The 23,040-nt window shown below is 35.5% G+C and overlaps 1 protein-coding gene across 11 annotated transcripts in view; it reads left to right on the plus strand.

Moving 5' to 3' along the window:
• FRYL (FRY like transcription coactivator) overlaps window positions 1-23,040 on the plus strand; it is a 162,803-nt gene that overhangs the window by 113,141 nt on the left and 26,622 nt on the right. For 8 of the 11 annotated variants that reach the window (XM_063157314.1, XM_063157313.1, XM_063157315.1 and 5 more), the window contains 18 exons: window positions 280-448; window positions 1,749-1,833; window positions 3,578-3,690; window positions 6,013-6,163; window positions 6,500-6,603; window positions 7,144-7,329; window positions 9,046-9,250; window positions 10,133-10,254; window positions 10,722-10,912; window positions 11,597-11,691; window positions 12,893-13,500; window positions 14,087-14,184; window positions 15,158-15,328; window positions 16,264-16,404; window positions 18,479-18,676; window positions 19,883-20,044; window positions 20,332-20,406; window positions 21,516-21,692. In XM_063157314.1, the coding sequence (XP_063013384.1) occupies window positions 280-448; window positions 1,749-1,833; window positions 3,578-3,690; window positions 6,013-6,163; window positions 6,500-6,603; window positions 7,144-7,329; window positions 9,046-9,250; window positions 10,133-10,254; window positions 10,722-10,912; window positions 11,597-11,691; window positions 12,893-13,500; window positions 14,087-14,184; window positions 15,158-15,328; window positions 16,264-16,404; window positions 18,479-18,676; window positions 19,883-20,044; window positions 20,332-20,406; window positions 21,516-21,692 (3,051 nt within the window). The remainder of the gene's footprint in view (window positions 1-279; window positions 449-1,748; window positions 1,834-3,577; window positions 3,691-6,012; window positions 6,164-6,499; window positions 6,604-7,143; window positions 7,330-9,045; window positions 9,251-10,132; window positions 10,255-10,721; window positions 10,913-11,596; window positions 11,692-12,892; window positions 13,501-14,086; window positions 14,185-15,157; window positions 15,329-16,263; window positions 16,405-18,478; window positions 18,677-19,882; window positions 20,045-20,331; window positions 20,407-21,515; window positions 21,693-23,040) is intronic. The other 3 variants (XM_063157308.1, XM_063157318.1, XM_063157317.1) reach the window with 1 other exon arrangement.

Raw genomic sequence — 23,040 nt, forward strand, 5'->3', positions numbered from 1 at the left:
CTGCTAAAACCTTTGTAAGAAAATCTTTTGCTTAAATGATTTTCAGAAGCATACTTTCAAACTTTATTGTCAGAAGACTGGAACTCTGAAGATTTACTTTCTTACTGTTGTGATATATTCCCCATGCTTCCTGCTGTTGACAGCTAGGAAAGCAACTTAGGGTGCTTTTAGAACTGGAGTAAGTTTCATGTATCGTTGCTTGTAGTGCAGGTAGATACTGATTCTAACAAGTTGTGGTATTCAAATATTTTCATATAAATATATATTTTTTTATTGCAGGTAAAGAAAGTCATTGTTTATTTGGGTAGAGACAAAACAATGCAACTACTAGAAGAGCTGGTGAGTGAACTTCAGCTCACGGATCCTGTCAGTTCAGGAGTCACCCATATGGATAATCCACCATATTACCGCATTACATCCAGTTACAAAATCCCCTCTGTCACTTCAGGTAAGCATTTACTGACTTCACTCATTTCATCTGTTATTATTGATAATTATAAACATGCTGCTGTCAATCAGTTATGCCACTGGACTGGATTTTGTCAGTATTCTGTAGGAGTGTGAGGTTCTGTTTCTAAAAAACAGGTTAAAAGTTTGTTTTACAGTATCTGCAGATTTTGGTGTACCCAGAGTTCTTACTGAGGAACATCTGATAGGTTCACAAGGGATGGGTTTGTCTTAATGTGTGCATCAGACTTCATCTGTGTTCAGAGACCTTGCACTGTTTACCCTCACTATATGACTTTGATGTTTAGTCAGTAAAACCATAGGGAAAATGTATATAATTTTAAATCCATCTAAGTCATTGCATTTGAAGTTCTGTTACAGACACAAACTGCATCCACAGGACTTGTTTCAAGATTTAAGTGCACTTACTTAGGAAAATTTATCTGGAAATTATTAACAATAGACCAATCATCAAAAACCCCTCAAAGTGCTGAACATATCAAAAGTGTCTACCTCATACTTCAATCCAAGAACATGCTGAGAAATGTGGGGAAAAGCAGTCTTGGTTTGGTGCAGTTTCCGTCTGTCAAATTGAGCTGCAAAAGACACAGATGTGGGGAGAGAATCTAAGCAAGGCCTTAACTTTTGTGCTGAAAATTTGTCCATACTATGAAGCAGCCTGGACTTATCACATGGTGTTATGTGGATCACAAGGTGGATGCGTTGGCACTTGTTCTTGGAAGTGTTTAAAAAATGTGTAAAAAATCTGGGGCTCTTGCAGTTAATGTAATTTAGAATTGCAAAGGATGGAAGGGTACAAAATTGCTTCCAGTTGGGGCTGTCAGTTCAATGTGATGCTTGCAAATTTCTCCTTAAAGAGAATTGTTAAAAGCTTCACCACAGGCTATTAGGTTTTAATCCTTAATGAGTTTGTGGTTTGAATTAACTGGCTAACAAAGTCCAGCTACATTTTGCAGATTACCGTGAGGTGTATAATACAGGAAAAAAGGAAATAGGTCTCTAGATATTGCTTTAAAAACTTTCTACTTAATTTACATTGAAGAGTTAGAGATTCCTGGAATAGATAGTTTTTTTTCTGGTTAGTGAAATTATGGTAGCAGCTCACAATCCTTTATTTCATGTGAAAGTATGACTCAGTTTGTATTTGTGCCAGTTGCTGTAGAATGAACCTGATTATATGATTTACTGGGCAAGGACCAGTAAATAAGGGTGATCTTGTAGTGCTTAAGACTACTTTTCCATTTTTTTGACCAACCTTTTTCCTTGTCCATAATTCACAGGTACCACTTCTAGTAGCAATACAATGGTGGCTCCCACAGATGGCAATCCTGACAGTAAACACATGAAAGACAGTATTGAAGAGAAGTAAGTATCTCCTCCAAGAGCTGTTACTAGTTGAATTACAGGAATTCCTTCTAGGTACTTTTAAATACTCCCATCTCAGCAGCTCCAGGTATGTCTTCATTGCAGGGATTACCTTCCATGTAGTGGCATGCATGTCAACAGAACTGGAATACTATTTGGGATTAACTAGCAGCCTCAATTGCAATTTGAACTCCAGTCCAGGTCAGGCATTGTAATGCTTACAGTTACATTGTTGGTGGTGCCTGAAATAACTACTGTTACACTGGAATGTGTATGTTCACATGAGGGCAATTGGACTGTGAGGTGGGGTTGGTGAGACACTGGAACATATTGCCCAGAAAAGTGGATGCCCCATCTCTGGAAATGTTCAAGGCCAAGCTGGATAGAGCTCTGAGCAACCTGGTCTGGTGGAAGGTGTTCCTGCCTTGGCAGGGGGTTTGGAACCAAATGATCTTTAAGGTCCCTTCCAATCCAAGTAATTATGTGATTTTATGACTTGCAGATTATTACCTCACTGGAAATGAACACTGCCTATGTGTTGCTAGTTTATTTTCCGTAAGTAGGGTATTTGGATGCCTGGTATCTGTGTCAAGATACTTTACAGCTAACTTTAAAACAGATTTCTCCCTCCCTAATTTTTGAGCTATTTAAACATAATCTTTTGGAGAAACTTGGCAGACACTGTGAGGCTGGTGGAAAGCAAACAGTTGATGTAGACTTAGGCTGTGTAGTTGGAGCTCAGCAGTAACTGAGTGTGGGCATGCTGTCATTTTGTGTTAATATGGATAGCTAACCTTCAAGTGAAGAGGGAGTGGAGGCTCTGTAATTATTAGCATGAGCAAGGTGTGCACGTCTGCCATTACCGTCGAGTAGCAACGATGTCATAAATTTGCAAATGAGTTTCTGACAACTTGTTTGAGAGCTTTAATAATTACAGTTCTGATATAACTTCCCAGTTGGACACTTTCTTTCCTTCTCTAGGATAATTATGTCAATATAATTAGAATAGTAAATATATTGGGAGAGGCAACCCCAATACTTAAATTAAATTGGGGTGAGCTGTATGATAGTAAATCACAGAAACCTGGAATGCAAGGTGTCATTCACAAGTCAGCCTAGCAAGGCACAGACAAGGACTTGGCTGCAATGGAGGCTCAAGCTGAAGAAACTTGTGAAGTAATGAAGGCAGTTTTGAAAGTCTCTGTGAGTTTTGGCATATACTGTCTTAAACCTGCCCAAGGTGTATGCTTCTTGATAAGGTGTACCCTGTACATCTTGGACTTGCCAGGAGGAGAGAAGTATAGAAACAGTTTGGAAATGGTGCTTTTACCACTCTAATTTATCTGATTTTTTTATAGTTTAATCAGATTAGCAAGGTAGGAGCTTGGACACCGTGTGTGTATACATGCATATGTCTCTGCCATATCACATGGATTTCCTTATTTTGTTCTAGAGTGAGAAGAACTTATGTAAAATGGTAACAATTATTTAAATGGGCTTAAATGTTAGTGAAAATGATGGAACAGAAATACAATTTATAGTGGATAATCTCTTTGAATCTCCTTATCTGGTGTTACTTGAGAAGGTATGTCTTACATGGCTGAGGTGCTTTGGCATCATGTTGATTGTAAGATGAATTTTTTTTTGTAAAGGAGTTTTGCTGAAATACAGTTTTCCTGAAAGACCCTGATTAGTGTTTGTCACAGAATGTCAGTCACTAATTCTGCTTTATTTGCACCCACAGCTACGCACACCTAGACATCTACAGCGGGTTGAACAGCAACCTGAACCGCCAGCACCACAGACTGGAATCTCGCTACAGCAGCAGCTCTGGAGGATCATATGAAGAGGAAAAAAGTAATAATCTTTATTTTAAAATATTTCTATGAATAGCACACAGAATTTTCACAAGTCAGTGTTTCTTCTGAAGGTTGTGGAACATAAAGAAATGAGCATTATCAATGTTTTTTGCATAAACTTATTAAATATCAAGGGTTTTTTTATCTTCCTCCATCTTTTTACTGCTATTGAAGTCTAGCATACGTTTGACTGCAATAAAATATTCAAGGAAGAATGCTTTGTTCTTTCTGTTATTCTCTTGAATGAGTTGTGAACATCTTCCTGAATGAAATGGTTTTACTCTATTTCCTTCGACAGTTAGGCACAAGAAACAGAGATGAGCAGTATGAAGATGAGATTTAAAAAAAGGTGATGGAAAAGAAATTTTTTAAAAAAAGAAAAAAAATTGCAAGTAATTGTTCTTTTAAAGGATAGCATTCCTTCACTTATTAAAAAAAAGTATACTAAACATTTTTAAATCCATAGCAAAGGAAAATATAGCAGGGAAAAAAGTTCTCTTTATGTACATCTAATTTCCAAGATTGTTCTGAAAACATGTCTTGGGTTATTTTTTGTGATCTATGTTGTTGTTTTTTTTCCACTGAGATGCAGAGGTATGGAAAGAGGTAAAAATTTCTTCTGAAACTCCATTATGCATTTGCAAGGATTTCCTTAACAGAGGCTTATTAACTGTGGCTACTTTTGCACCAATGCGTAAGATACAAATCGCCATGGCAATGCTATGGAAAGCAAAACAGGTGGTGTAATCAGGCAAAAATGAGGACAGTGGTCAGACAGTAAATGATGTGTTACATTAGGGGGTTCTGTGTGCTTGGTCAGAAGAGCTGTTTCACTGAAACTCTTGTTTCAGCTAACAGGTTGTTAGAAATTTAAATGACTTTGTACTTCACCCTGCATGGGATAATCAGATATATTTCAGTCGTGGAAGTGGTCCCACAGACTTAGGTTTCACTCAATTTTTTATTGACCATTGATTTTACTACCAGTTAAGTACTTGGGGTGAAAACACAGTGCAACACTGCCTTTTCCTTAATTTTGTTGTATGACTGAACAACAGGAGGTGAACTTCTGCATTTTGAGCTTTAGATGTCAGTATGGAACCTGTCCTGTCCGTGCTGTATTGAAGCAACAAGAGTTCATTAGGATCTTCTGATGCACTCTTCAGTGACTGATTCTTTGCACAATGTGAAGATTAGAGTGAATATGTAGTTCTTACTGCCACTGTTAAGGAGGTGAAACCTAATGTCCTCTACAGAGATTGTTGTAAGGGCTGGACATACTAATGCAAAATCTCCTAAACTTTGGGTCAGTAACAGGTTAGTGGCTTCTGGTCAGCCAGAATGTTTATTACTCCATGGATAGGCATTATCCAGAATCACAGCTGCAGTCAGTTTTGGATTTGTTTGCTGTTTGTGATAGCAGCACTGAGCATCTTGATGATATTTCCCATATTCCATCAGTAAGGAGTTTGTCACTTCCAGTGAAGAAGGTGATAATGAGCTGATACATGTGTGAACATCTGAAACTTCTGCAGCTATATTTCCAAACAGAGCTGGTAGAATCACTGAAACATAGAACTGTTGAGGCAATTTTCTTGTTTCTAGTCTTGACTGACAGTTCTGAAGTCCAAAACAACTTTTAAACCAGTAAAGCATTCTGAGTGTGTTAACTCAGTATACTCTCATACCAAACAGGTGAAGTTTTTCTTGCACTTTTGAAGCTTGGTAAACAAAAAAACTAAATGTCTTTCTGTGCTTTCTTGACAAATTTACAAATTTTCTGAGCAGTAACTTTTATCAATCAATAGGATTGGGCTATGCTGTTTTAAAAGTGTCAACTTCCAAGTTACCCATGGATCAGGCCGGCATTATCTGGTAGATAGCACTGGTGGGGTTTTGCTGTGAGACCTATAAAGATGTGCTCTTGATGAATACTTCCTTAGCCTATAATGAAACACTCTTCAAGATGAGTTCAGTTAAATCTTAGGGCCCAGCCTTAATTAACTCCCTATCTGGCATGAGGTTTGAAATTCAAGGAAATGTCATCAGATCACTTTGCCTTTTATCATAAGTTTTATGAACCTATTCAAAAACATCTTACTCTGTTATGTGTGCAACTTCTGTAGAATCGTCCTTATACTAAAAGAAACAATACTTCTTTCAAAACACTGTGTCCAACTACTACTGTTTACAGCTGGCTTCCCTTCCCCTCTCCTAGATCTCAACCTTTCAAGAATTTAAAAATATTTCTTCAGAAGGCTGTAACATACAGAAATATGCATTGTAAATATATTTCTGGTTTAATTTTCTGTTGTGTTAGGTGATTCAATGCCTCTCTATTCCAACTGGCGGTTGAAGGTGATGGAGCACAATCAAGGAGAGCCTCTCCCTTTCCCACCTTCTGGAGGTTGCTGGTCACCACTGGTGGATTACTTGCCTGAAACTTCTCCTCCGGGCATGTCACTTCACAGGTAGCTGTTTTGGCAATGCCAGTGGCAGTTTTTTGTGTTTTCATTTGTGTTGCACAAATACAGTCATTTGAAGACAGCAGATTAAAGGGCAGTTAACAATACATTTGTTTTCTGTGGGTTTTCTCACAGGTCTAGCAATTTAAGATTACTCAAACTTTTAATCTGGAGGATTAAAGTGTTTCCATTTTTATTATGAACCTTCATCTTTTGCCTTATAACACAGCTTTGTGAATGTTTATAGACTGAAGAATACAAGTTAGAAGCATATTAAGCTCTTTGCAGCTCTTTGTAAAGTTCCTGTTACATTCTTCTAACATTCTATTTTTTTTGTTTTAGATGCAATATAGCAGTGATTCTTTTGACTGATTTGATAGTTGACCACAGTGTAAAGGTGGAGTGGGGAGGATACTTGCATCTTTTGCTTCATGCGATTTTTATAGGTAACTAACTTCTTACAGAAATACTTACAGTAACTTGAGGAATTTTTTACCATTGTACTGAAATCCCATTAATTTGGTAATATTTACAGTATTTTTAAAAATTCAATTAAATGTCTTTCAACTTAATTACTACAATGTAGATTTTTTAGTGTTGTTTTAGGGCACTTTGTTTAGAAGCTTTTACCTCTTGTAGAAGACACAGTAAAATTCAATATTTTGCTTTCTGTTTTTAAGTGTGGTAATTTTCATACGGAGCACAAATGAAGTTCTTACTTAAAATTCTTCTTACTTAAAATGACTTTGTACTTTAACCTTCCATGGGATTATCAGATATATTTTAATCTGATCAACATACAGTTTGTTAAACTATATGCTGGTTTTTTCTCTATTGAAACACTGAAAAAATATTGTTTAGAGAATTCTATATCTATTACTTGGTAAAGTATAGCAGACCAATTTGAATACTGCTGTTTTTTAAAGAATGTAATTCAATGTGCCCTTTGAGTATCATAAAGCCTCTCTGTTTTCCTTTTGTGTTAGGTTTTGACCACGGTCACTCTGAAGTCTATGAGCATTGTAAACGACTACTTTTGCATCTACTGATAGTGATGGGCTCTGGCAGTAATGTCCAGTCTGTTGCTTCTGTCCTACTCAGAAACAGAGAGTTCAACGAGTCCAGGGTGCTTACTGTCAAACAAACTACCCATTTAGATTACACTTTCACAGGTATGCTTTTCATTTATTACATGTTGCTTGTTAAAATGACATGGGAAATTACCTGTTTCTTACAGGCATTAATCAGATTTATGTTGTTTTTCTTGCACATTTCTTGCAAATATTTTCCTGAGGCCTTGGCATTAAAATTTCTTTGGATTTTAATGAAGTCAAAATGAATGGAGTTCTCATTGGCACTTGGCACTTTGTGCTCAGTTGTCAGAGTTGGGAGCACAGTTGTATGAGGAATAGTAGTGGAAATCAAAGAGGGAGATCTGTGTTTTGGAACTTTAATACAGCTGTTTTCATGATGCCTTTGAAAATAAAAACCAAGAAGATACATCTCTTACTTGTTTATAGCGAGTTAAAATTTCCAAGTTTTGTCAGCTGTGATTGCATTCTTTATTGCCTATCAGAATATTTTTTGAGATATGACTTTTTAATATTCCCTTTAACTTTACAATATTTAAATTATACAGTATACTTTATATTTCTATGTACCTCTTTATGAAGGGAATATTTTGATGGTGAGACTGTATTGTAGTTTCTATTAAAATAGTTCTTTGTGGGTTTTTTAAATTCAGTATTTCATATTATTTCAGTAGGTGGCAGCATATTGCCATACAGTTGTTTGTTCTCTTTTGCTCACATCAGCAATGGTTTTATTACTTAGCAAAAGTAGTTGTCTGATTTGTGAATTTGGTTTTTTGTAGCAATGAGGAATTAAATTCCACTGTGTGTAGTGGAAGGATTATTTTATAGGAATCTGTTCAGCAGAACTTTAATGGTGCATCTACACAGTGGCATGTACAAACCATTCCCTTCCTAATCTTTAAGGGCTTGGATAAACTGTCTAAACTGGACACAATAAAACAAAGATGTTTGATAGAAACTAGAATAAGGTCAGCATCAAACATTTCCAGTTGGGGACTAGGATAACGTGTTTACAGGTATGAACGCCTAGCCCAAGGTTGGACAAGCTAATTTTAAATTTTATTTGAGCTGACTAAGCTCAAATACCCCAGTCAAAACTCTGTGGTTCTATAGTGAAAATCTGTGGTGGATTAGTGAGTCTTAAGCTTATTTAAGTACAAGTGCTCCAGTCAAAGGCCCTGCCAGTTTTCCTTGGTAGTTTACTTTCCCTCAGCCCTTCATGGATGGATGGAAGGGCAATGTGAGCAGTCACTGCAGTTGTATTTTATTGTCACATGATTCTTTATATGGAGGAGAAAAATCTTCTGGCCACAAGATTAAGCTAACTTTAGAGAAACTTTGTGCAGCCACAGGGGCTCTGCTCAGAGTCCATTCACTAGGTAATACTCAATGTTCACTGATTTCAAGTACTGTCAGATTCAGTGGGACTGGGTTTTACCAAAAAAACCCTGATCATTAGTAAGAAATAGTCTGTATAATTTTGTTAATTAAGTTGAGATGCCTCAGAAGCTGATGAGCTCTGATACTATTGGTACAAAATCAAGGATAATAGAGGGGTTTTAAAAAGGGATCTAGCAGTTCCCAATTAAAGTTCATATAAGTCATGTGAAGAATTTGCATGTATGAGACTTGTTGATTTCATTGAAATTATTGCATCCATTAATTTATTCTCTTCTAAGTATTCTCATTACATTTACTAAGTTATTGATCTTTTTAGAGGGCTATTTTTTCCTTTTCTATATTTAATATTAACTGTCAGCTTAAAAGTGCATAATCATCTTGTTTCAATTTCAGCAGGTGTTCATGATTTTATACCTGATTACCAGCCCTCCCCAATGACAGACTCAGGGCTTAGTTCAAGTTCTACCTCTTCTAGCATCAGTTTAGGAAATACAAGTGCTGCCATTTCTCAACTGCACACCACAATCCTCAATGAGGTTGACATTTCAGTAGAGCAGGATGAAAAAGTGAAAACTCTTATAGAATTTATTACCTCAAGGTAAGATTTCAATTTTTATTTTTGTTGAGACATATTTTGTGGAAAAATGGCAAACCTCTCACTATTTAGCATCATGTTTTCTAATTCTGTCTCTGTTTTATCACCAGTAAATGTTTTCATGTGATACACATATGAAAAGCTCTAACTTTCCAACACTTTCAGAGAATTTTGACCATCCTTTCAAGTCCCCTCTGTTTAAAAGTATTTTGCCATGTTTTATTCTGAATTAGGGCAGGAACACATTGAGATTATTAGAGACCTGAAGATTTCTGTGCAGTTTAGGGATTAGCTAGTAGTAGAGAGATGGCTATTCAAAAATGATGAATTTGTTGCACAGGACATTGGTAAAATCATCCACAGTTGTGCAGTTTATATGATAGTTTATATTAAGCTTTGAAGATAATGTTAATCTGAAATCCTACCTGTTCCTCCATGCTTTGATACTTTTTCCTTACCTCAGCCTAAATTTATAATTGTGTGGCATATCAATGGAAAGGAATTGGGAAGAAAGGAAGTTAGGAAGTGCATAATGGTGGTAGTTGTACTGGCTCTTTCTTAGAGTACTATTTATTATACTGTAACTATACCTTCCATCTATTACATCTGTTATGTACTATAGCATCTCTTCCATCTTCTTACTCAGTTATTTCAGTTGGAACTGATACACTGCTTTTCACTTTGTCTTAACTTCTTGTATATTGTGTAATATTGGTCAGTTATCAAAATTCTTTCCAATTCGTGCCTGCGCTTCTAGATTTTTTTTTAATGTGGTACGTAGTAGATTCTTTTGCAATTAACCTTAAGGTTTAAATTTCATTTAAATAATATTAAGGACAAAGGCTGTATTTTATATTCTGTTTACTCTATTTTTGTATTTTTTAGAAAAAGAGGCCCACTTTGGAATCATGAAGATGTTTCAGCCAAGAACCCTAATATAAAGAGTGCTGAACAGTTAACTGTGTTTTTAAAGCATGTTGTATCTATATTTAAACAGTCTAGCTCAGGTATGTTAGCAAACAGACCATACATGATCAAATATACAAGACTGTGAACTAAATAAATACTTTCTAAAACATGTAAATGCATAGGTTATCTATGAAATCACTGTAGGAAATTACTGCTTCTAAATAATAGTTTTCTTGTGTATTGCTCACTTCAGCTCATGTTTCTGTTATGACAGATTTAAATATAATCTTTTAGGAATGGGATAAACCATCTTATTAATTTATTGTGAACAGTTAATATTCTAATCATAAATGTTTTATTATCTACGAGTCTCTCTAGCATTAAGTATTTGGAATACATGTTTATATTCCTGTAAAGATTTTTGAGACTAATACTTCTTGAGAAAAATGTAGAGGATGTGAGAATATTTTAAATTTGGGAATGACTGTGGCAATTTACTCTTCAGTAAACTCAAGTGGATTGGTTTTTTATAAAGCATTGCTTGGCTATTTATTTCCCTTCATAGGAGGATATCAATTGGAACATCGTCTCAGTGAAGTTGCTTTGCAAACTGCTCTGTCCTGCTCCTCTCGCCATTATGCTGGGAGGTCCTTTCAGATTTTCAGGGCTCTGAAGCAGCCTCTCACTCCATCTACACTTTCTGATGTTCTCTCCAGACTAGTAGAAACTGTTGGAGATGCAGGAGAAGAAGCTCAGGTATTTGAAATTTTGCTCCCACTTTATTAGAAAACTAAGTCTGTCTAAATGATGTGTGTGCATTATTAGCAAAATTTAAAAGCATTGTTTTATTCAGGTTTTTTTTTATTTTTAAGTGTTTCAAATATGAAAATTTTAATCATGACACTTCCTGAATTTCACCTAATTAGCTGAGGAAAAGTTGTTCACATTCTCTTCTACAGCAAGAGGCTCTTTCAGAGAGTTTGATACATGTCTTTACTGTAGACACCACCTCTTTCATTGTTAGAGAATACTGAGATCAGCCATATAAGAAATTACTTATTTTTGTTTTCTTTTGTTAAGAGCTTTATCTCATAAAGTGTTAACAATCATTCAGCTTCATGTCATTGTACATCTTAAGAGTGTATCTAATCTTTTAATACTGCAGAATAAGTCTGAATGACTTCATCCTTCAATCCATCCTTAAAAAAATGCAAACTAGAATTAATTCAGTAAATGCTTATAAATAAATTGAAGTTTTTTCTTGTCTGGAAGCTATACTGCTAAATTGAGCTGTCTTGTGAGGATTGTGTTCTAATTGAAGCATGAAATAATTTAGTTTACTGCTACTGATTTTGTATTTTTATGTTACTACTTAGTAGATTTTCTGTGATCTTTCTTGTGCCTATTGCATAATTTATAATGGCCTGTGGCTTTCCCCAGGGTTTCGTCATAGAGCTGCTTTTGACTTTAGAATCTGCTATTGATACATTGGCTGAAACCATGAAGCATTATGATCTGCTTTCTGCCCTTTCTCAGTAAGTTCTTTTATTAGTCAATCTTTATTATGCATTTTTGTACATTTGAATTATTAAAAATTTGTATTATAAATGTAATTAAATAATCTTGTCATCTTTGCAGAATAATTGCATCCATATAGCAAAATTGCTTGCTCTGGTATGTTTTTATCATTCTGCCTCAAGCAAAACTTGTAAGAATCTAGATTTCCTGTAAGGAATATGTTATTGCCTTTCTGATTTACCCTCTTGGGTTCAATTTAATATTGTAGAAATGGAATTCAAGGAGTTTCTTATGGCTCAGTTCTGAAATCTTGTCAGTTCTTCTTAACCTTCTTGAATTTAAATGCTCTGCAGATGGTGGTCTTAGGCCTCAAGTTTGTTGTCCATGTATAAAAAAGTGTAACTGAACAGTCTGAGTCATTTGTGTGTCTCATTACAGTTTGAATGGTTACCTTGATGACTTTTTATCAAACTGAAAAAAAATGCCTAAATGTACAGACATCTCTGTATTTGTTTGATTCCCTTGCAAAGATTTTGAAAATGCTGAGATTTCTAGGAATACGTTCAATTTCTCTGTATCAGAATAGGAAGGTGTTTGGTTTCCTAGGTTAGATACCTCAGACAAATACATGGTAATAATTGTATTAATTCATTCATTTCCCTACTTTTATCACATCTTTAAATAAGTTGGGATGCTAGATCATCATTTACACATAATCTTTTACATGCTATGGGCTAATTTTTCCAATTTTACTATAATTTTATGGTATTCTGGGATTGTAACAAAAAGATTGGGTAGAAAAGATAACAGGATACTGCAGTGTTGTCTTAATGCTGTAAGGATATTTTAATAATAGATACAGAAATCCTGTATTTATGTGCATTATACTCTTAGGATGATGAAACAGAGTATGCTGCATGTGTATGTGATTTGTGTAACTCTTCTTTCTCTCTTTCTCTCTTTCTCTCTTTCTCTCTTTCTCTCTTTCTCTCTTTCTCTCTTTCTCTCTCTTTCTCTCTTTCTCTCTTTCTCTCTTTCTCTCTCTTTCTTTCTCTCTTTCTCTCTCTCTTTCTTTCTCTCTCTCTCTCACTCTCTCTTTCTTTCTCTCTTTCCTCTCTCTCTTTCCTCCTCCCCTCCTTCCCTTTTTCATTGTTATTAAAATTCTTTGTTATTAAAATATTTGGCATGTAACAATATGTAATACTGATTTTATTTTAGAACCTCATACCATGATTCTGTAATGGGAAACAAGTATGCAGCTAATAGGAAAAGCACTGGACAGATAAATCTAAGCACAAGTCCCATGAATAGTGGCAGTTGTTTGGGATACTACAGCAACACAAGGAGTAATTCCTTGAGACTGAATTTAATCAGCGAGCGGAGAGGCGACCGGCGACGGAGCAACACACTGGATATAATGGATGGAAGGATAAATCATGGTGGAAGTTTGGCAAGGACTAGAAGCCTTTCCTCCCTGAGAGAGGGAGGGATGTATGATGTGCAGCCCACTACTGACCCTGTCAACTTGATGGCCACCATATTTTGGATTGCAGCTTCGTTGCTGGAGTCAGATTATGAGTATGAATACCTGCTGGCTCTCAAGCTACTCAACAAGCTTCTTATTCACATGCCTCTGGATAAATCAGAGAGTCGGGAAAAGATAGAAGAGGTGCAGAATAAACTGAAATGGAATAACTTTCCAGGCCTTCAGCAGCTTTTCCTGAAAGGCTTTACTTCAGCCTCTACACAAGAAATGACAGTTCATCTCCTCAGTAAACTCATCACAATTTCCCGGCATGCTTTGGTGGATCCTTCTCAGTTAGCAGGTACCTTTAGTAAATATGTGATAAAAATCTATCTTTTCATTGAATGAAGTAGAGTCAAAATCAGTAGTAGTTGTGCTTTTGCCTTAAAGAAACACTCCTGTTAAATGCTTTCTGCAGCTGTCTGTATTACACTGCTAAATAGTGGGAATACATTACAGACTATGGTTATCTCATGAGCAAGATTTCATGTAAACTTTATGTATTGACTGTTGTTTGCAAGTGAGTTTCAAGAGCTGTGTATTTTTTTTTCATTATCTTATGCTAACTAGCTCAAATAGCCCTGTTTACACATTTTTAGAAACAATGTGACATAGTGCCTAAAACTATCCAGTTTCATGGTGGTTTTGATTAATTGGTCCAGTGATGATTTTATTTTCATCATGCATTTTTATACCTAACACAGACATATCTATATACATTGTTTATACATACATGCTTAGGTAAATATATGTGTGTATATAATTTATATATCTCTGTGAAAGTATGTGTCATGCTGTCAGAATTTTAAATACTGGCTAGCTTCACATTAAATTAAGTCATTAAAAACCTTAAGGACTCCTATAACTCTGTTTATGTATGTGTTTAGGATTTCCCCTAAACATCTTGTGCCTACTTCCTCATCTGATACAACATTTTGATAACCCAACTCAGTTTTGTAAAGAAACAGCTGACAGGATAGCAAAGGTATGTAACATGATGCTTGGAGAAGTATCCAGGAGGATATATATACCAGCACTGTTTCTCTATTTTTTGGGGTCCCTTTTGTAATACTTCGATGTGATTCTAATAGTAATATACACATAACTATAACAGGCCATATTTTAAAGATGTGATCCAGTCAAATTTATATACCTGGACCTTGTATCAACCCCTGAGTTTGTTTCTATAGTTTATTGTGTAAAATTTAGATTTCAAGAACAAATTTTCTTACCAATGATATCAATTACTTTTTCTTACTTGTCTGATTTTTCTACTTGTAATTTTGAATGTCAACCTAATCATATTTTAAGCATGCTTCCTAATTTTCTTACAAGAAGAAAGTGCTTCTTACTGATAGAGAAGAAAAGGTTGTATGTTCTTTCTTTTACTTGTACACAGTAAAATACACCTTGAAATATTTCTGAACTGTAGTGGCTATTAAAGAGGTATGTGGTGCACAGCAGCTGTTAGCCAGGATGGTGTTGCACTGGCCTGGCAGAGTCTTTCTTTTAAGGAAGAATGTGGAAAGGGGAATAGGAAAGAGCTGTGTGGCACAGGAGCTGCAGGCATACACCTCTGGCTGCTCAGGCTGTGACACATGAACCACTAAACCACTGATGCTGTGCACAGGCTGACTCAGAGTATGTGCCTGATGCAAGTGCAGAAATCACTGCTGCCCTTAAGTACTTGTATTACCTGAGAGAGGGATATTGGTTGATCATACCAAGTGTATAAATAAATAAACTTGGAACATGGATGCCACAGGACCAAAATTCAACAGAAACTGTAGGTCAGGCTTGTGTGATTGGTTTGATTTCACTTACTAGAAAATAACTGAAGTGAAATCTTAGTAATTAAATTTTAGAGTGAAATTTGGGAGAAGTGCATAATGACTCAGGAATGATTGGATTTAAAAAAAATTACTTCTGATATAATTAAATATGGTTTTGCTTTTCAGGTTTGTGCAGAGGAGAAGTCACCAACTCTTGCAAATCTGGCTCATATGATGAGTTTATACAGTACACACAGTTATTCCAGAGACTGTTCTAACTGGATTAATGTAGTGTGTAGATACTTGCATGACTCTTTCTCAGATGCCACATTTAACCTCATAACTTATCTTGCAGAGGTAAGGTTTTACTGGAAGTATCTCATGTTGACAGTTCATTGCCAATTACTATTTTCTCATTATTCTGAATATCAGGGGGAATACAGCATATCTTCTCTAACAGGAAAATATTACTAAAATGTTCTAGGATGTAGAAAAGGTGCCATTTTGGAATGCAGTAATTTATAAGTACCTTGAAATTAGAATCCCTCTAATCACAGATCTCCTTTTATTGGAATGGTGTTTGGTATTAGATGTTTAATTCTATACTACATGAATATACACTGTCCTGGCTTTAGCAAAATAAGCTTAATTTAAAATTTTAAGAGACCTTCTTTAGTCAGGTACACACGTCTTTATCACAACTTTAAAAATTAATTGCAAAGTTCATTTATAAGTAGTGCATAATGTAGAAAAAGATAATTTAAATTATAAACATCAGTATATTATTCTGCTGGCCATTCATACAGGAAAGCTGTTAAGTACTTTGTATGAAAAGCTTATAGAGCTTGTCCTTGAAGTGTATCACTTCAAACTGATGGAGGCATTTAAAAAAATTTGTTCATTCTTACAAATGACTTTATATATATTTTTTTTTGTAAAACTGCATTTACTGACCTTCCTTAAGGTGTTGCTGTAATTGTTTTTCATACAGTTTTAAGACTTTGAATTACGATGAACTTTTATTTAGTGAAAAGTGTTTTACTATTAGGTACTTTCAATCTGTGCTAAAAATATGTCAAAATTCAGGGAAAAAATGAATTAGGACAAAAACCATTGTGCTGTTGTATTACTGGTTTTTAGTGCTAAAGCAAAAAGTTTGAAAAACAAGAAGTGGTACATTTAAGTTTCTTGAAGGGAAAAATAAATGTGTGTAGAAGTTAGCTGTATTTTAATGTTTGCTTTCACTTTTTGCTACCCTAATGAAATTTTGTATTTTAAAAACCTTCTTTTAGCTGTTAGAGAAAGGCTTATCCAGTATGCAACAGTCCTTGCTGCAGATTATTTACAGTCTTCTGAGTCATATTGACCTATCCACAGCTCCAGTGAAGCAGTTTAATTTGGAAATCATAAAAGTTATTGGTAAATATGTTCAGGTAGGTACTCTGAAGAACTGTAAAAGCCTGTCTGCTCTTTATCAAAATGGTATCAAAATTACACTTGAATTTTGGGGGTCATTTATTTCAGATATAAATAAGATGCTTGTGGTCAGATTCCATAGGGGTTTTTTTCCTATGTACTTAATCCACCAAATTTTGTATTTGTCCAGTGTGGTTGGGATCTGGTGGCGCATGTTATCTGGGTGAATGTGCATCTATGTACAGATGTAAGCAACTTGTCATTTGTAGTTAGAGATGATGATCCTTCAGCTATTTAAACACAAGGAAATGTTTACTGCTAAGCTGGACAAATGTTTTATTTATGTGTATATGTTTTAAAAAGAAAATTTCACGTTTAAATGAAGATTTAAATCACTCTCAGTAATGTATCTGTGAGGAACTTTAAGGTGCACCTTAACAAAATTGAGTACATTTTTTATTAAAGAAAGTCCCCAAAAGATGAACCACAGTGTTTTGCCCAAGGTAATTTAAGCCTTTGTACTCGAAACACAAATTTACTGAAAATCTATTACACAGAAGAAAGTCTAGCATCTTACTGAAAGATTTTATAAAAATGCCTGGAGCATAAAACCATTTCAGTGCACAACATTCTCTTCTTTTTTGTCTGAATTCCATTATTGGTGAATGTATTTCAGTCAAATGGTTTAATCATAATTACCAGGAAAGTCGTGTTCCCTGGACGTTTTGTTATTGATGGATATGTACTTTAGATACTGTGCTCCTGTCAGAGTGCATTAGGCACAATGAAATGATTAGCATTAGCTGTAGTTTCTATGGCCTGGTGGCTTCTTGCTTCACCTCTAACCCCTCTCTGAGCAAGCTTGCTCTGAAGCAAGCCCACAGTACCATGGAATGTAATCTTAGATGTAAGCTATCAAAAGATGGTGCTAGCGAAAAAACATTCCAGAGGAGTCTTAATATATTTTTGATAAAATAAAATGTGTTACTGTAAATGACAAAAGGAAATATCATAAATTATCATGTCTTGTTTTAATTTTCTACTAAGCTTTGGGTCTTTTCAGTCCTCTGCAGTGACAATGGCTGTAAATAAATCTAAGTTGCTACAGGACAGTTCCAGTTTGAGACTCCTTTTTTTTATGCTTATGATACATAGAAATGGAGGAGATTAGTGAAGACTCTCATTATCTGCTAAGAAGCATAAAACATATACTACTTAGAGAACTGAAAGGGGTGTTTACTTATTTTAATGCAATAAAATAATATTTTGACAAATATGGCCTCCTAATTAAAAAAAAAAAGCAGACATCATGCTAATTTCAAAAATTGGGAGATTTAAGTTTCAGGCAGAATCCTTGCATTTCTGGGAGTGTAAATCTTAATCCTTGCACAAAGCTGCTTTTATTTTGTCTCTTCTGATTCTTCACAGTGTGTGTAATTGAAACCACTGAATTATTTACATTGTCTTAATCATTTTTTTAAGTCCCCTTAACTCTGCTTCTGCCTCTTATATTCTCACACTTTTTCTATAGCATTTTTTAAGCACTCCATTGGTTTGATACTAAAAACTTTGTAAATGTTTTCACTTCTTAAATAAAATCTTTTGTATTTCCTCAGGTATTTCAAGAAATAGTTTTGCTTGTTTCAAATTGCATTTACTCTCTCCATAACTGTAAAATAATTGAAGATAGCCAAAGGTGGAATTGTTAATTTGAGTACTGTCAGTTACTGTAGTTAAGTGATAGTTCAGTACTCTCAGTTTCTGTCTCCTGGGTCACAAAGGGCAGTTTCAGACAATGGTAAAAAACATGGTGTAACTACAGAGATGGAGGGACATGGACTGAGGTCTGGTTGTTGCTGGCCCAGTGAGCTGGAGCTAAGCCTGCTTGGCTGGACCTCACCATGCTCCATGGGATGGCCACTGCTTTCCTGGCTCTTCAGGGTCTGAGGTTTCCCACCTGTGCTAGCCCCTTCAGCCATGGGTAGTACATCAGAGGCTTTGGGTTGGGGATTCTTAAAAAATGCTACTGTACATAAAAATTGCTGTCTTGGTTGAAGAGATTGTTGAGTGATTTGTGTATGTTCTCTTCAGAGTCCATATTGGAAGGAAGCCCTTAATATTTTGAAACTGGTGGTGTCTCGATCAGCAAGCCTTGTTGTGCCTAATGATATTCCAAAGTCTTATGGAGGTGACATAGGCTCTCCAGAAATCTCTTTCACGAAAATTTTTAATAATGTCTCCAAGGAGCTACCTGGGAAGACCTTAGATTTTCATTTTGATATATCAGAGGTAATTATTATATTTAGATGACAATGCACTTATGACTTGCTGTTACAAACTCATGTGTTATTTTTTGTTAGACTTCTGCATTTATATGTTTTTGAATAAGTACAGTTTTTAAGAATGGCAGAGATTGAAGTTTTATGTACTTGTAAATGAGAGTGATACTACAAGATAAATTTCAAATTCTTTTATGATGTTTGTTTGCCTTTTCCCCCTTTTGAATATTTGCAGATTGAATTACTGAAAGTCAGTAATGTTATTCTCAAGGGTATCTCATCTGTGTCAGAGAGCAGACAATGCAGCTGGCTGCTGCTTGCAGCTGAACACACCAGGCTTTCAACAAATGAAGGGATGTGCATTCAAGGGCTGGGAGGATTAAATCCCTGTACTGCAGTTTTGGCACGAATTTAGGGAAGGGGGAGGAAATTTAGAGGAGGGGATAGGATACAAAATGTAGGAAATTCAGTGTAAGAGGGATACAGTTGGAGAAAAACCTCCTGTGGCTAAAAATATCACCCCTACCACCAATGATACTCCTTCTACATCTGAAAAGGGGAGCAGGGCCAAGTGACTGCAGTGTAATGTAGAGACATGAAAATTGTAGAAACTTTAGAAGTGATCAGGAGTAAGAGTCCTGGGTTGAAGCTAACCCTAGATAATGATAGGAGATATAGATGTCATAGGAACATTACATAAATTGGCAAGTACATTCACTACTGAAGTTTCAGGGCATGTGGATAATTGAAAGATAAGATAAATTCCCACAGAGTTCATTGGGTTAGCATTTGCTGTCAAAAGAGTTGAATTTGATCAGTTTTTTCAGAAGTGTGTGTGTGTTTGTGAAGTTTCTGGTCTGCGAAAAAAATTTGTTCATGTCAGGGAATGATTCTACAGAGAAGCTTTGCATCTTTTAAACCTAAAACACATTTGATTTTAAAGCGTGTTTAAAAATATAATTGGATTGTCGCATAAAATGTGCATAATTCAAAGCCACACAAGTGGACAGAATGGCCCTTGCTGCATAGGGTACACGTATTCAGCTTTGTATTTCCCAGTGAACCAAGGCTCTGTGGATTTGACATGGGTTTTACAGAATGCTTACAAACAGACCAACCCTCCTACAATTCATATAATGCTAAATTCTTAAGTCAAATATGTGGTCTTTATTAATATAGATTTGAATTTTAATAAATTGTTTGTTGTCTTTGCTAGACTCCAATTATTGGGAATAAATATGGTGATCAACACAGTGCAGCTGGTAGAAATGGGAAGCCAAAAGTCATTGCTGTGACCCGGAGCACTTCTTCAACTTCATCAGGCTCCAATTCAAATGCACTGGTTCCTGTCAGCTGGAAGAGACCACAGCCATCTCAGGTATATTGTGCCTCAAACACTTCATGCATATATTAGAGACAGTGTTTGTGAATGTATTAAAAAAATGCATTGAAGTGTTATTTGAAGTCTGCATTGTGTCATAGCAAAACAGTAAATTAATGCAGCATAAATTCAAAGCTGATACTGGTAAAAAGTAAAAAAATTTAAGATTGTTTTTAGAAGATGTCAATATGCAATATGACTAGTTGAATATGCAAAATTTTCTGTTTTTACCTGGACCTCGAGGAGCTGCTGTGCTATGTGATTTTCTTTGGTATATTTTTCAGAGAAGGACTAGGGAGAAGTTAATGAATGTGCTTTCTCTGTGTGGTCCAGATTCTGGTCTTCCCAAGAATCCTTCGGTAAGTGGTGGTGGTGGTTTGTTTTGGTTTTTGAACTCAACTAGCAGAATACTATTGCATTTTCAGTTGTTGGTGAAGTTATGAACAGTGGATTTGGACAAGCTAGTTTTGGTTCAGCAGTTCACAAATCCAATGGAAAGATTAAAAAGAAGAATCAAAAGTAATGGATTACTATTAGTCCTCAAGGACTCCAGTGGGCATGGTTGTCTTGGCTAGAAAAGAGAATTGAACTAGATCTCCCCTGTTCTGACTACCTCTCTACCTAGTCCATTACAGATGCTCTTGAGCAAAGGAGTAGCAGTAGCTGAGGACTGCAAGGGTGTTGATGCTGTATTGAAAATATCATAGAATCCATTGAAAATAACCAATGGGTCATATACCTTGAAACATGGTTATTTATAGGAACAGTAGTCTTAACTGTTGATTAAAAATAAGTTGATGGTTTTACTTCTTTATAAAGAACTGCACTGGTGTACTATGCTTGATGGTGGTGATGGCATTGACAACTTTTAAAACAAAGTGGATAGCCTACCTTGGTTATCATCTGGAACATAGTTTTTTTTATTGTGGCATAACAGTTCTTACCTGAGAAAAATATTGGTGAGAGAAGGATCTTGAATCTAGTGGAAGAAGCTAAAATAAATAAAAATAGATGCCTGAAAGCTGGAACTGGACATATTAAAAAACAGTGTATGGAAACAAACAGAATATTGTAATTTGTGAAGGCCAGTGTAGTAGCTCAGTATTGGATCCCTTTTAAATTGTACAGTCCTTCCACAGAAGTTTGTAGGTGTGGTCTGTGTCATGTGGCTGATTATTATGATGGATTCTTTTGTTCTTAAATTTGACTGATATTGTGGTTATGAAAATGAGGTTTGGGTGATATGTTTTTCTCTCTATTTATATATTTGTAACATTAAGGACAGAACGGTACCACTAATTTCAAGATGTAGTTTAAAATCCAGCTAGTCTTGAAGCAAAGTGTTACCAGTACAGGGGTAGACACGCTGCCTGCCACTAATTCCACTAAACAGCAGGAAGCAGGATAGCTGACTTTTGGAGTTACAGAAATTGGAAGTTCTTACTTCTGTTTTTACCTATATCTGCAGGTTGTGTTTTCTTCTAATGAAGACTTGGAAGTTGGAGATCAACAAACTAGTCTAATTTCAGCAACAGAAGAAGTGATTCAAGAGGAGGAAGTGGCTGTAGAAGACAATACCAGTGAACAACAATTTGGAGTTTTTAAAGACTTTGACTTTTTAGATGTTGAATTGGAAGATGCAGAGGTGAGACCTTGGGGTTTCTTCTGTGTATTTCCATTTGAGAGCATTTTAAAAATAAGGTTGTGTTGGTGCACTTCCAAGGAATTGGCAGCCCTACTAGCTAATCCAATTCAGAAAAATTTATGACATGGTGGAGTTTAGATAGAGAAACCTGGGCCAAAAACTTTGCAGGGTTAAGTTGTTGCAAATTGTTGGCTGGTTTTGGAGGAAAGAGTTGAGGTTTTTTTGGAGGGATTTAAGTGACTTTACCTGAAAGTGAAGTCATATGACAGTGTAAGCCAATGTCAGCATGAGCACCTGGGTACCATGCAGGAGAAAACTTAATTATGGAACAGTGTGTTAAGAAAATGGCATAATTATTGTTTCTGATATGTTTCTGGATTTTGAGAACTTGATGAAAGGCTTTCAAAGTAACAAACTGTATGATACACTATCTCATTATATATGATTGACTTGCTCTCTATAATTGCTTGCTTTGACTTTTACATTATATCTGGTATATTGGAGTTCTTGTATTTCCTCTACTTCTCCTGTCAAAAAGAGAGAGGGAAGGTAAAACAAAATTAAGTATTTAGAAATAGTGAAGATTCTGTTAACAACTGTTACTTGTTTCAGATCAATAAAATGCTTCAGACCAGAATTTGCTGAAGCTTAAAAGTATGACTATAAAAGGACTGGGAAGGAAAAAGTAGAATGTTCTGTAGTTTCTTGCAGTGGTTTTGTTACAGTCTATGCAAGCTATTGAAATAGTAATGGATATCCTTGCTGGTCATGAGTCCACAAGTTACTAAGAATATCTACCTATTATCTAGACCTCTTTACAGGGTTTCCCCCTAATTCTTTAGTTTTATCTTGCTTTCCTCTTGCTTCCTGTGTATTGCTTAACTTGAGCCAGAATTTGCACCTTCTAGGAAAAGTACAGGCTCATTATGGTCTATTGCATAGATGTAACCACACACTATTCAGACACCATTTCCTGTATTGAATGCAAGTTCAGAATTGAGTCTCAGTAGTATTTAAACTTTATTTTAACACTAGACAGGACTTGACAGATAGGATAGCAGAAGCTGAATACTTTACCAAATGAAGTTAACCTTTAACTTCACTTTCTGTGCTATTTTAATGGCAGGTCATAATTAAGAAAAGACAGTTTCTTCTTCATTACTTGCCTGAATGCAGCATGTAGTGCTGTAGTAAAAAAAACAAAAAAAAAACCAAAAAAAAAACCAAAAAAAACAACCAAAAAACACTAATATGATAGCACAGATTTAGGGTGTTATATATAAATCATGCACTTGGTATAAGAGCTGTGGCTTATTTTTCACCAAAAATATAGCATGTTCTTTATTGC

Source organism: Melospiza melodia, chromosome 5 (genome assembly GCF_035770615.1).
Source record: "Melospiza melodia melodia isolate bMelMel2 chromosome 5, bMelMel2.pri, whole genome shotgun sequence".
In the NCBI taxonomy this organism is placed as follows: Eukaryota; Metazoa; Chordata; class Aves; order Passeriformes; family Passerellidae; genus Melospiza; species Melospiza melodia.